The 15,364-nt window shown below is 41.6% G+C and overlaps 1 protein-coding gene across 5 annotated transcripts in view; it reads left to right on the top strand.

The window, feature by feature from the left end:
* Positions 1-15,364, top strand: part of LOC142466928 (CMP-N-acetylneuraminate-beta-galactosamide-alpha-2,3-sialyltransferase 2-like) — a 129,558-nt gene that overhangs the window by 77,178 nt on the left and 37,016 nt on the right. For all 5 annotated transcript variants that reach the window (XM_075572573.1, XM_075572572.1, XM_075572570.1 and 2 more), the window contains one exon: positions 13,082-13,275. In XM_075572573.1, the coding sequence (XP_075428688.1) occupies positions 13,082-13,275 (194 nt within the window). The remainder of the gene's footprint in view (positions 1-13,081; positions 13,276-15,364) is intronic.

Below are 15,364 nucleotides of genomic sequence, written 5' to 3' on the forward strand. Positions count from 1 at the left end.
AGCACGAAACATGTTGGCCCATTTTTGCCCCTTTTTTATTATCAAATAAACTATTTTTGTAGTTACCCTCTCTACCTCGTTTTTGTCTTGGTAGTGCGACGCAAACTCTACCTACTTCTGTGCCAAATCAGCAGACCGCACACCAGAGGATCCTACCCTTCCACCAGAAGCAGCAGAGAGAAACATCATCAAATAAGTAAGTTTTTCTCCTTCAACACTGGATTTCAATTGGAGAGATTAAGGGGGATTGTTATACATATGTATGAAGGGTTTAGGAGTATTATTCTGCATTATCTAAATTTCCTGGGAGTTCACTCTCAGGGAGAGTTTATTAGGACCAATGCTATCTCCAAATCATTAGCCCATAAATCAATTCATCCCCTACAATCAAGCTTTCATTTTTTGTTTGGACAGGACTACCTCTTTCAGTATTTTAAAATATATTTACATTCTTGAGCCCCAGAATCCACCTAGACTTTCTTGTATTGCTGTTGTTGGGACTGTGGGTTTTGAAGTTATGTAAGGGCCGTTGTAGCAGAGAGAGAGAGATGCTGTTCCTCTGCTTGTTAAGTCAGGGCTCATAACGAGCGTTTCATAAATTAAGAAGGAACATTATGTTCCTAGAGGTTAATGTCTATCCTCAAAGGTAATTTTATGCAAACACAACAGCCGTTCTATACCTCATTAGAATAGCCTAAACTTCACGTTATTTGATCTCTCGTTATGCCCTTGCTCGTCTCCTGCGCTCTACTCATAACTGTCTCCTTTCCACCCATTTCACATCTACTGCTCCCTCTCTCACCTTAAATCTTTTTCCCTCACTGCCCCTTACTTGTGGAACTCCACCACACTCGTTATACTAAAAGCACCTTCTCTTCTCACCTTTTAAGTCAAAACCAAACCTCACATCCTAAATTAAGCATGTAAATAGCCTACACTCATGGCCACTGTCCCACACCCACTATTGCTCCTACCAACCATTGTGGCCAAGCACTTCCACCCACTGCACTTATACCCTAGAGAGAACGCTCGGGCCGATACAGGGGAAAGGCCCAGGAGTACTCCCATGAGAGAAAAACCCTGTAGAAGGGAGATGAATACAAGATGACCCCCTACTCTGATGGACACTAGCTTTGACTTCTGCTATAGATGTGGCAGAGGGGACACTATGCCAAGCATTGTAGAAAACAAGAAAATCTGCAATATGTGATTAAGAGTCTAACCAGTGAAACTAAAAAAAAAAGGACTGAGTGAAGAAGCATACTGAGAACCACATGAAGCAAGGCTTTGCAAAGACTATCCCTGCTAACAGACCAGAACGATCCCACCTGCCTAAAGGCCTCCTTACCCCAAGTGGAAGCAAAGATAGAGGGAAAGAAATGTGAAATCCTTTTGGATAGTGGATCCCAAGTATTAATTATCTTTAAGCTATAGTACGATAAACACCTGAAGCACCGTCCGTTATAGCCGATGGAGAGGCTTGTCGTGTGGGGTCTCAGTGTTGCCAGCTATCCATACTTGGCATATGTAGTGGTGAAACTGGAATTCCCAAAGAAGATTATGGGAGTATCAGGACCACTGATGGTGGTTGCCTTTAATATGTCCGAAGTAAGGAGAAGACTGGAGCCATTATTGGGACCAATCCCAATATTTTGGGCAGCTAGCAAAATGGTGTCAGACCGTAGGTGGGAGCGGCTATGGTCGGACCTCTTGACTATACATCCATTGTGTTTGAAGGCCTACCAAAGAATAGAGAAGAGAGCCATGGCCCAGGGTGAGGGGCCCCTCGGGGAGGTCAGATGGAAAGGCCCATGTCCAATTAGGTTACCCCCAACATTAAGTTGATCTCAGGAAACTTGGAGCACAGCTTACATCCATTAGAAAAATAATGGCAAAGAGAGTGTGCACCCCATATAAAAAATGATTTATTGGATACTCAGGCAACAACTACATAACGGAGCCCAGGGGCCCCCACCAACGCTTTTCGAGCTTCCGCTCTTTCTCAAGGTGCATAATTAAAATTACTTACCGAGTTTCTTAAATACCTGGTCATTCGCGACAAATTCACCGCTCCGTTCACTTCCTGAAAGTGATTCGCGTACTCCTGGGCAGTGACGTCAGCGCGCTCGAGCAGGGATTCAATGCAATGAAACTTTATTGAACATATTGACAAACTAACACAGAAAACCAAATATTGAAACCCGGACAGTGAAAAGACAAACCTATATGATCTATTACATAATAAAAGGAACATATATGGAATTAAAATTAAAAATAGTGACTACAAACCTATTATAAACAACCACATAATTAAAAAAACAAATAAGATAAGCGCATCCTTCTATGAGCAAACAAACTAATTATAACAAAAAGGAAATACACAAACATACCAATGATATTCTATATTTGCTTTGAATATGTCATAATAACCCTGCTCATTTACATTATGTGGATTTATGTGTTGGATGTCCACAACAACAAGGAGGACAAAGAGAATGTCAGAATTAATATATTCTGCATGCTTATATACATATAACACTTTATAAGTAATAAACCCTTTCGCATATATTTAAAACAGAAATTCCACACCTAGTGATACTATGCTTATTGCCCAAGTGGTAGTTAACATTCAGATATATAATTTCAAAAGTCCTTTATTTATTTCCAAATTAGACCCCTTTTTTATATATATTTTATGTAAGACATTGGGAACAAAAGCATATGTATTATATGTATTAGTGTCTGAACTGTGGATTTTTTTCAATAAAGAGGCACATACCCCAAGATGACCTATCCTGAAGTATCAAACCAGATGAAGACAGAAATTAACTTTGAATGATGAATTCTTATAATAATTACATAGACACGTAATCCTGTCCTCGTTAACCAGTACAATGACACATAATTCAAGGCTATTTCAACTCTAAGGATGGTAAAACATGGAAATTGTTTTTAGGGAAAAGAGTTTTGAGAAAAAGTTATCATTCGGATAAACTAATGCAGGAATGGACCTAAGTCCCAATCATGATTAAGACCAATAGGTATTCTGGTATTGAGTGTGAATATCCAAAATAATTCTCTCTTGTCCAACAATTCCAACCTATTAACACCTCTCACGGGACATGGCACATGTTCAATTCCCATGTAGGAAAAGTTGTTTAAACTTCCCAATTCACAATTAGTCAAATGTTGGGCCACTGGGTGAACAAGATCACCTATTCTAATTAATCTAAGATGTTCTCTTATTCGTGCTTTTAATGCTCTAGTTGTACGACCAACATACTGTTTACCGCACCCCCAGTTCAACAAGTAAACTGTGAATGCGGTATTACAATTAATGAATGACCGTACCGGGAATTGTTGTCCTGTGACAAAAGAGGGGAATGTGGATCCCTGATTCATGTGCTTACATGAGACACATTTTAAACATTTGTAGCTACCCTTTGGTAGGTGACTACTTTGTGAACTATTTGTTGATGAAAAAAGACTTTTGGAAACATAATTTGCTATTGTTTTAGCTTTTTTGAACACAAAGCGAGGACCATCTGCATGAATCTGTTTCAGTAAGGGATCTGCTGATAACACTCCCCAATGTTTCCTTACTATGTTTTTGATTAAGTTTACTTGTGCATTATGTTGAGTGTAAGAGGATATGTGAAGAGGTACGCATTGGAGACTGTTTTAAGGTGAAATTAAAATAAGGCTTTATTGCGCCTGTTGCTTTAAACACAGCAAAACATATGAAAAATAGTGAGCCAAACAAATCCTGCTCCACTTTGGAGTATATCTACACTTGCAGTCCAGCTCTTTTTAACTGTGTGGTTAGCCCAGCGATTCGCCAGCCCAAATCATAGAGACATTTATATATATAGACATAGATAACAGTCATAAGAAAAGTCTTATCTGATTCCTGTAGTTGTAGGGGAAGGCTTCTCTGTTCTCCTGGTGTCCACACCCTTGTGCGATAAGGCAATGTTAGGATCCAGGTTTAGTAGTATTGTTCCCTGTGTCTGTTGGCAGGGTTCAGATCTCTGCAGCTCAAGAAAGTGCAGTCTTTCCTTGGTTCAGCCCCACGTCACGTGTGAGACTAAGGAATTCCCTGCTCTTTCTGCTTCCTGGGTCAGCTCACGTGTGAGCTCAGGAAGAATCTCTCTTCCTGTCTCAGAGACAGGCTTTTTCTGACACCTGTAATCAGCCTGGTGGTGTTGGTAAATTGTCTACCAGCAGTTAACCACCACACTGCTGGATTAGAGGCACATTGAAGAGGGATAAGTCCCCTGTTACATACGTCCCCTGTTTGTGGGAAGCTCAGGCTTGCCACGGCCAAAGCCCATCCTTCCACTCTCATTCGAGATCTTTCTGTGCCTTAAATGAGAGTAGATAGAGGAAGAGAACCCTCAGTCCTGCTGGGATTGGAGCCCTTTCTCCAGTTTATTTGTGTCTCCTCCCGAAGGTGCTGGAGCTCAGCACTCCTCAGTCGCTCGAGGAGGACTTTTCCCAAGTATCGTCTTCTTTCTGAGTGCGTGGTCATGAGATTTCCCTTGCATTAGACGCTCCTCTTTTTGTAGATAAACTGTATGGCGACAGTTGTAGAGCAGTTAGGATTAGCCCTTTGAGTTGTCCGCCATTGAAGCTGTCTTTCTGCACTTCCTTCACTCAATGGAGTTGCCAGTTCAGCTTCTTTGGGATTGAGTTGCACTTCCACCTCCCTTTCCAGGGAACGTCCTATCTTCTCAGCTTCACCATCTAAGGATTTTTCTGGTTTTGATTCGGCACGTATACCTTTTTGTGTTGCCTGTTGGGCTGCTGAAGGTTTAGCTAGTGCTTGCTTAGGTGGTTTAGACTTTGCAACCTTGTTTTTTAGGTGAGCGGTGTTCCCAGCTCTCACTGTACCCTTTTTTCTTTGGGTTTTTGTGGCTGTGGGATACTGACACTTGGTCAGGGTCAATACTTGTCCTTGTAGTACTGTAATCTCATCCATGAGAGATCCCTGTTTTTTGAGTGCATCTTGCAAGTCTCTTCTCAGGGAATTTATCTGCGCACTTTGCTTTCTCTGAGTTTGTATCAATGTCTCCTTCATATTCTGGAGCTCCGTAATTTTTGTCTTCAAGGTTGCCGCTGCATCTGTTTTCTCCTTGGTGTACTGACTCAAGGGGATAAAACAGACTCTCTGTCTCTCCAGCTCTTGCTCCAGTTTCTGGGCCTTCTCACGCTCCCTCTCATACAGAGTCACCTGGTATCGAAGCTCCGCCTCCAACGATGCTCTGGTGACATGCAGCGTGGCCTTTAGCTCCTCATACTGCTCTGTGGGATACATTGGGTATTCAGACGTTCCTGCAGTGCTTGTACCTCTTTAGCAGCCTGCAGATTTTCTTCATGCAGAGTTCGCTGCTTCCCCTCGGCATTCTGGAGGTGTGTACAGTATGTAGACCTTGTAGTTGGTTCTGCAGTCGGTGCTCTGTTTCAACCTTTTCACCTTCCAGTAGTTTCTTTATTTTTTCCAGCTCGTGGAACTTTTCATTCTTTCTATAGACGTGGTCTGTCAACTCAGAATTTTCTTTTTCTAGTCTTAAATAATCTTTTTTTACAGTCTCTGTAATATTCAGGGCCTCCTTGTAGTCCGTTTTCCATTTTTGCACCTCTGCTTGGAGACTGACTGTCTCCTGGCGTGAGACTTCCATCTCTAGGTTGAGGGTCTGAAGCTCCTTCTGAGAGACTTTGAGATCTATATTAAGATTGACAATAGTTTTTTTTAGAATTGCCCAGCTCCTCAGCGAGACCGTGAAGTTCCTTTTTAGAGACTTCCAGTTTTGTACGGCAGCTGCCCAATCTCGTGGTGTGAGGCATCCAGTGCTGTGCGGAGAGTATGAACCTCTTTCTGGAATATGTCCACCTCAGTCCGGACACTGTTGACCTCCTGGTGTGAGGCATTCAGTTCTATGAGGAGAGTGTGAACCTCATTCTGAGAGACTTCCACCTCTCTATGGCACCTGCGAACCTCTTGCTGAAAGACTGTAATCTCCTTCAGTGCATCCTCATATTTCTGCTTCAGATTAGCAATCAGTCTATCAGATTTGCTCTGTTTTTCATCCATGGCGGTAATAGTAGCGTTTGCTGTATCTAGATCTGTCCTTAGATCCTCCAAGTCGGTCCCGGATTCAGAGTACATTGCGAGAACAGTCTTCTGTAGCTCAGCATTATCTTCCCTCTCCAGTTTCAATTGTTCCCGGAGCAGATCACAGTCACGCCTGGCAATTTTCAGGGCATCTTCAGGGCTGGTCAAGGGATCGTCACTCATTGGTTCCAGCTCCGCTTCCCTGGTATGGTTGGTTGAGGGTTTCTCACTATTAGCACAGGACAGACATTTTTTGGGGGTACACGACTTCTGCCTTGGGCCCTCTGGATATTCGGTCATCCGCGGGATGAATTTTCCATTTTCTCTAGGTTGCAGGGCATCTCGGACCCCCTTTTCCTCCGAGGGATCTGCAGATATGTCTGTTCCTTCCACGGTAAGTGAAGACCCCTTTTTCTTTTTCTGCCTTTTTGTTTTTGACGACTCCGTCCCATCAGGGATACTGGGGTCTCCGTCTTTATTTGAAACTTCAGCAGCTTCACTGTATCCGCCATGTTTTCCTTGCAGTTGCGTTAGGTGGTGTAAATATTCAGTGATCTGCTGTTCCCGCTATTCCTCCTGCCGATCACATTCGTCATCATAGAGAGCGGTCTTTTCGGTTCGTACCGAGTTCAGGCACCCCCACCATTCTTGGGGTGTTTTGTGGGTGTGATTCGGTTCGGGTTCCCCGTAAGAGATGTCTTCCTCCTTATCGGACAGGAAGGGCCACTCTTCCGTGGGGTAGGGTTCATTACAGGAACGCCGCATCTTGTATTCCATTTTGGGGCGACCAGGTGTACTTTTCTTCCTGACCTCAGGAGGCGATATTGCAGCTGTTGCCACTGTTTTTGCTAGAACCCCAAATTGTGGTAGACCTACAGATGGGCATATTTTGCTTGTAGAGGTCGCAGCTCTCACAGGCATCTCTGTAGACTTTTTCTTCCATTTGGTAAGTTTTACAATATTAGCAATACTGTGCATGCATTCACTCTCATCGGCTGAATAAGGCCTGAAGGGACACTGCTCCGTGTGGTGGGGTTCTTTACACCAGGAACACATTTTCATCCCCATTTTTGCAGAGTCTGTATTTGACTTCAGCTGGGCGGCCATTTTAAATTCCCTGGGGTTTTTTTTTCTTTTCCCCACACAGTTGTGTTCTTCACCTTGAGCTATTGGGGCACTATTTCTTTAAATACAATGCTTGCTAGCCGCCCATTTCCTTGCTTCAGCAGAGGCATTAGCCTCACACCATTTTCTTCCAGAATCAGTACCTTGCATCGGTCACCGTCTGTAAAAGTTTCACTGCTTCAGCACAGTCTTGCATCAACTTTCACACTTTTCTGCATATACTTCATTCACAGCTGGTAGTCCTATGCGATGTGGCAGCCTTTACTTCCAGAATCAGTACTGCTCGTGGATCACCATCTGTATTCACTGCTTCAGCGCAATTTTTTTTGTGACGAATAAACAAAACCTAGCTCCTCTGGAGCGCTAACTCACTTCTTGAACCCTGACTATGGCTGGAAGGCAAAGCCCCTTTATCAACAACCATATTACACATTATTGTGATAGGCAAGTAAGGTTTACCTGCTTCAGCAGTCTCTCTCCTCTTGGGATTGGGGAAAAGAGTCCATCTGTGGTTTTGTGGCTTGCTTCAGTGCAGTGTAGATTTCCTGCCTGGATGTGTATCCCTTTCATTCTGATCTCTGCTGCAGGTGAATCTTTGTTTTTGTTGCTCAGGCTGTTTGCAAGACTGCATGCAGGTAAAAAGCACAATTTTTGTTTCACAGGAAGTCTCCGGGCCCCTTTTAACTTCAAGGGCCACTTCTCATCCCAACTTCTGACACCATATGTAAGAGGACATATGCAGAGGTACGCAATGGAGATTGTTTTAAGGTGAAATTAAAATAAGGCTTCATTACGCCTGTCGCTTTAAACACAGCAAAACATATGAAAAATAGTGAGCCAAACAAATCCTGCTCAACTTTGGAGTATATCTACACTTGCAGTCCAGCTCTCTTTAACTGCATGGTTAGCCCAGCGATTCACCAGCCCAAATCATAGAGACATTTATATATATAGACATAGATAACAGTCTTATAAGAAAAGTCTTATCTGTCTCTTGTAGTTGTAGGGGAAGGCTTCTCTGTTCTTCTGGTGTCCACACCCTTGTGCGATAAGGCAATGTCAGGATCCAGGTTTAGAAGTATTGTTCCCTGTGTCTTGCTGGCAGCGTGCAGATCTCTGCAGCTCAAGACAGTGCAGTCTTTCCTTGGTTCAGCCCCACGTCACGTGTGAGACTAAGGAATTCCCTGCTCTTTCTGCTTCCTGGGTCAGCTCAGCACACGTGTGAGCTCAGGAAGAATCTCTCCTGTCTCAGAGGCAGGCTTTTTCTTACACCTGTAATCAGCCAGGTGATGTTGGTTAATTGTCTACCAGCAGTTAACCACCACACTGCTGGATTAGAGGCACATTATTGAACAGGGATAAGTCCCCTGTTACATTGAGTAATAAACATTGGGTGTCTTTCATCCCATTTACTGATAGGATCATTCCTTTCTCTTTGTTTGTTCAACATATTCTCTCTATTCATACATATTACTTAATTCAGTGATCTTTGTAAATCTAATGAGGAATAACCTCTTTCTTCAAACCTAAATACTGTAACAGATCATTTGATTGTTTGTGAAAATCTTCATTACTGGAACAAATCCGTTTCAACCTTATTAGATGTCCTTTTGGGATCCCTTTCAAAAGGGGCCTGGGATGGCAGCTGTCCGCCCTTAAAAAAGTGTTACATGAATGAACTTTTCTATAAACATCTGAACTGATTGTCATATCCATATCAATAAATAAAAGTAAATCCAGATATTGTATATAGTGAAAATCAAAGGTGGAAGTGAATTTAAGATTTAAAACATTGTGATTTAAATAATCTATAAACAATAATAAAGTGTCCACATCCCCTTCCCAAATAAAAATAAGGTCATCTATATAACGCCTATTGAGTGTGATAAAGTGTCGATAAAAGTTTCCATCTCCAAACACGTGGACGATTCCAACCAACCTAGAAACAGGTTGGCGCATGAAGGAGCAAAACTTGTCCCCATAGCGGTTCCACGTTTTTGGAGATAGAAAGCCCCATCAAACAAAAAATAATTGCGTAAGTAAAAAGTGAATACAATCTAAAATAAACGTACTTTGTGTGAGAGAAAGAGTGGAGTGTTCCAAATAAAACCTACCAGCTGCCATCCCATGATTGTGTGCTATAGTGGTATACAAAGAGGTTACATCTAGTGTGACCAAGATGTAACCCTGTTGCCAATTCACGGATGTTAATTGTTCCAAAAGATCACTGCTGTCTCTGATATATGACGGCAAAGACCTGACAAAATTTTGTAGGTAATGGTCAACATATCTAGAGACACCATCTCCTAAAGATCCTATACTAGAGACTATTGGCATCCCTGGAGGGGAGACCAAAGTCTTATGGATCTTTGGGAGATTGTGAAATATAGGTATGACGGGATATGGTTGATAGAGAAATTCCCACTAGTTTTGATCAAGGATCCCCAAAAGGGATCCTTCATCTAGGAGGGACCTTAGCTGTTTTAGAAATGAAACAGTGGGATCGCCACGTAGTACAGAGTAGGCTGATTTATCTGATAACTGACAAAGGGCTTCATCAAGATACTGAATTCTACTCTGAACCACAATGGCTCCCCCTTTGTCTGCCCCCTTAATTATTAGGGAATTATTGGATTTTAAAGATTGTAAGGCATCTTTTTCCATACTGGTGAGATGTGTGTCTGCTATGTAGGGGAGACACATCGAACGTGTATCCCCTAGCTAGCAAAGTCAGGTCTCTCTCAACCAGTTTCTCGAATGTCATTAAATGGTGACCTTTCATATGCGTAGGGAAAAATACTGATTTGTTCTTAAACCCTGATGGCTGTCTACCCAACACATTGGAAATATCCACATTGTCATTCCCCTCATTATCATCCAACAAAGAATTCAAGCCTTGTAAACAACACTGCTCTCTAAAGGAGAAGGAGGTGATTGCGGTGCTTCGATTCCCTGTACCTGAACTAATATATTCTTGTGGAATTTGTCCACCTACTTCATAAGAATCTTCCTGTACATTTCCACTTTGAGCATCCTTATCACCCCCCTTCTCCAAAAAAAAAAAATGTTTGAGAGTTAACTTTCGAATATACGTATGAAGGTCTACAATGGTGTCAAATAATTTGAACCTAGAGTCGGGAGCAAATTTTAGGCCCTTGTTTAAAACCAAAATTTCGGCCTGTGTGAGAGGAATGTCGGACAAATTGATGATACCGGTGTCCTCAATTAGGAGTTCTTTTTCCTTTTCTGCGGATTTCTTTTGCTTTCTTTTCTTGCCTCTCCTTGTATGTTTATACGTTCCCTTTTTTTGCAGACCCCAAAAAAATTTGGTTTCATAGTCCCAGCTTGTACTAGCATCTGAGCCAGTTTGACCAAATTTCCTTGGGACTCCCCTGGCCTCATTCCTGTATTTGCGATCCTGGTTATCAGTATACTGTGATGTTGTGGCATGGAGTAAACCTTCATTATCTGAGAAATCAGATTCCCCACTTGTTTGATTAGAAAATGAGATGTTTTTCTTTAGTATGGATTTTTGATGTTGTTTCCCTTCTGTACGTTTTTGTGGGGTTGAAGAATTAAATCTCTTGAGAGGTATTGATTTCCATATACCTGGTTGTGAATATAATCTTGTTTGTCCCTTTCAAATTTTATCTGTTTCTTTATCATTATTTCTTTTTCCATCGATTCAATATTGTTTGAAAGAATCTCATCTAATTCATCAAACCCCTCCATGGTGATATATTGACATAGATGTTTTTGGAGAATGTGTATCTCTTTGTCTAGAAGCTGCTTCTCATTTGTTTTTAACTGAATAATTAAATCCATAAGTGAAAAAGAACAAATATTAAGCGCTTCCTTCCATTTATTTTCAAAGTCCACATTAGTGAGACCCCAACAGTATACAGCAGATAAATGGAAAAGTGCCCCTTCTACGGGACATAGAAGGGCCCACTGTTATGATAGTCCTCTCACAGAGGATACCAAGGAGTGCTGTTGGTAAAGAGTGGCGTACTGTTCGTACCCATGAAGAAAATGGAAAGGGCTGTAGTGGAAGTAATAAATGAGACCGCCCATGATGTGCTGGTACGAAGAGTCACTGTGATGGCCCACCTGTAGAGTGCCAAAGTAATGGGCCCAGCCTGGTAGAACAGGACTGACAGGGGTAAGTTGACCCCAGATATGCTTGACTTCGGAGACTGTACTGCCCCTGAACAATGGAAAAAGCATCTGAGGGAGAAGATGGCTTGAATGCCTAATTTTATTTTTATTACCTAGGATTGAAGCCAGGGATCTCCGCAGCTGAAATGAATGCGGGTCAGCTCCAGAACCCCCCGGATTCAATCCTATATACTAAAAATGTAATTTTCTCCTTCATATGCACATCGCGGTTCCGAGATCTCCACCCTTCAGGTGGTGAGATCTGAATATGCAAGGTTATGGATCGATGTGCATATAGAAGCTACCTGAATAGCAGTAACTTTAAAAAATGTGAGCTTGGCCATTTTTTGAGCTACCGTACGGCATGTCTGAGCGAGAGCGCTAACGGGAACAAGCCATTTCCAAGCGATTTTGCCATGTTATCGTAGCTTTCTGAATAGCTACACATGCAATATCGCTTGGAAAGTGCACTTAACCGTCGATAAGTCACTTATCGAAGTTTACTGAATAGGCCCCTTAATCTTTTCCCCCTACCACTGTCACCCCTACACCCATATTCTCACCATAAATAACTCTGCATTCATGTCAACCCAAATTTTTATTCACTCGCTCAACATGTCCCATCTCAACTTATGCAACTTCCTCCGAGTTGGCATTGCCCTCATCCGGCTGTCCCCACTCCAATCCATCCAAAATGATGCTGCCAGACTCCTGCGCCTCACTCGCTACTCTTCACCTGCTGCACCACTATGCAAATCCCTACACTGACGTCCCATGTCCTCTAGAATTACATTTAAAATACAGCTCTGCTTACATCTCAGCACTCATCTCCAAATACTAAAGGCCCCCTTGGTTCTGCCAATGACCTACGGCTTTCCTTCTCTCATATAACCTCCTCTCACTCCTGCCTACGACATCTCCCATGCTGCTCCCTATCTATGGAATTCCCAACGACCATCAGACTCACGGCCAGCTTTAAGCATTTTAAAAACTCACCTCTTTAAAGAAGCAATCCAAGCAATATCCTACATGTGTGTTTTTTTTAATAAATCAGTTCTATAGTATTTGATAATACTTATTAATATTTATTATTTTTTTAATTCAAGTCAATTACATTTTTAATTGGTTTTAATATACTGAGCATCTTTTGATTTCTATAGCAGGCTTTAGCCAACCTCCCCAGCAGTGCCTGTGCAACACTTTCCTGTTTGTGATCATTTGTTGCCAATATTCCCAACAGTTTGAGCTGCAAACTGTAACAATAGGCAATGCTACCTTAGTAATATAAGATTACATTGTAGCTCCTGAGTTACACTGACGGAATGATTGATTTGAAACTGGAAGGCAGCCATTTAGTGCACCCTGGGAAGCAGGATCTTTGCTGATCGATCACGGGAGAACAAATCAATCGGCAACTTAGGTAATTAGTTTTCAATAAAGATAATCAACGGCGGCATATATTAAAATAAAAATATATATTTATTTAAAAATGAAGCTGCTTGGGTTGCCTCTTTAAAACACTTGTGAATTTATAAATTACATGATTATTTATATGAATGTTTTTTCTAATATATATGGTTTAATGTTTAATTGTTCTTGGTTCCTTCAAGTTATAGTCAATGAGCACACTTTTGAAAGGGTGCGAGTGGTCCAATCTTTACTTCCCTCTGTATATCCCTGTAGCGACTCCAAGCAAAAAACAATGCAAGTCATATGCCTGAGGTTCTTGAGCAGGTGTTTAAAGTTATACCTACCGGGAATCCGTACGAAGAACAAGATAACCGGCCATGTCGGGCCTGTGCTGTGGTTGGAAACTCTGGGAATCTTAATGGATCACGATTTGGGGAAAAGATTGACTCCCATACATTTATTTTTAGGTAAGTGCAAAATTGCACCACTAACAACAAGGAGCCTTTTGATCTTCTTTGAGATTAGTAAGGAGCTGGTGTGGACAAAAGATGACTAGAAGACAGGGAAGGTGCACTCGCACGAATCCAGTAAAAATGCCATGGGTGCTTGGTGGGCTGGAAGGATTCAGATGTTCAGCACATAATGTACAATCACTCTTGTGGACTTTTCAACAAAAGGTTTTTTTCATTAGACATTTTGGCCCCACTTGTGGATCTTTAGAAAGGTTCAAAAGTTGACCCCAGCAGAGTAGGGGGACTAAGTGGTTCTTATCTGCCATCAAATTCTGTGTTTCTCTACATTGTTGATGGACCTCCTAAAAATGGTCTGTGGGACTGAAACGTTGATCACTTCAATTAATAACCACTTTTATTGGAAAATCCATGAGAGTACTGGTTCTCATACAACAAATACGAACCGGTGCTTTACAAAATGTCCATAGAATGTCCAAATGAACATCTGGATGGAGAATAGACTTAAGGTAAAAGTCCAATCTTGCACCTCTAGGCCAACTTGATGAATCCATGGAGATGCGTCTCACGATATGTGGGATTTAAGCACAAAAGAAATTCATAGTGTATACTGTACTGCTTGAAAAAAATACATAACAAATGACAAAACATACAAACAACATGAAACTAACAGACAAACATACAATAAACAAAAAAGCAACAGACTATAAAACAAATATATGGCTATAAATGGTTAAGCTAATTTATTAAAAAGTTAACAATAAAATTGAACAAATAGAGATCCGTGATGCAGCTAGTCCAGTCAGAAAAAACAGAATCCTACTCACAACAAATAGTGAGTAAGCAGGCAAATCCAACTTGAATAGAAACTGCAACAAGCTCTCCGCTGCAGAGGGACACCTGCAGATGTACTCCTGTGCTTCCGTGCGCTCCCTGGACCATGCTAGGTGTGGGGGTGGACGTCGGGGAGAAGAGCCTTTCACTGCTGGATAAGGAGATGGATCACCAAGCCTGAAAGCTGCATGTGCTGCTCTTGCAATTACCTGTGACTTTTAAACCCTACGCATTTTGTGTGCGTCACTAATGATGTGTTAGATGCTTCCTTGCTAAAAAATACTGATACTATGGTTGTGATTGGTCTGAATTCAGCCAATCAGCTCCAAAACTTACTACAACCGATACAGATGTAAACAAACAAAATGGCCGACAGACTACAATGCTACACATACAGATAACAAAACAGATAACAAATAACAAAACACATGAAAAGTCACATAAAAAAAACGTATTAAAACAAAGCAGTACAAAATCAATTAACTAATAATACTATGTCCTAACTTCAAATAGGATTTGGACCTGTAAATACAGTAACAGATAAAATAGATAAAATAGATAAAATAGATAAAATAGATAAAATAGATAAAATATATATATATATATATATATATATATATATATATATATATATATATATATATATATATATATATATATATATATAACATAATACTGAGTTAAGTTATGGTGAGTAAAAAAAGTGACAAAAACCCTCCACAGGAAAGCAAATATGCAAATATAGCTGTATGCTCATCTGCATGTCTTAGGCAGGTTTGCAACCCCGCCTTTCCCCATTATCACCCAGCATACAGCACTTCCACTGCAGCAAGGGATTCTGGGAAATGACATGCAAATGAGCACACAGTGTCACTTTGTGCCTCAATAACCATTTTTAACATGGTTCCCTATAGGCTTAAGCTTGCTGCATGGTCACAGCTTTGAGCACAGCCAGGGTTAAGGTGCATACCCAGAAAACCACCCACAGACAGCTGCTCATCGCTTCTCGGCCTTTTGGCTAAGATCAAGTGTAGGGTCTGTCCTGTGAAGGATGGCCCTATTTGCATCACTTGGTCCTCTGGTCATAGGCTGAGGAGGCGGATGCAAAGTAGCCCGGGCATTTTTAATCTTGCACCCCAGGCTTGGAACCCCTGGGGAGTATCACTTGCTGCACTGTGGATGGCTGTTTGGGCGGCGGCCTCCACTTAAGAGCACTTGGTCTGCACTGATGATTTTGCACCGTCCCCTATTT

Source organism: Ascaphus truei, chromosome 15 (genome assembly GCF_040206685.1).
Source record: "Ascaphus truei isolate aAscTru1 chromosome 15, aAscTru1.hap1, whole genome shotgun sequence".
Taxonomy (NCBI): domain Eukaryota; kingdom Metazoa; phylum Chordata; class Amphibia; order Anura; family Ascaphidae; genus Ascaphus; species Ascaphus truei.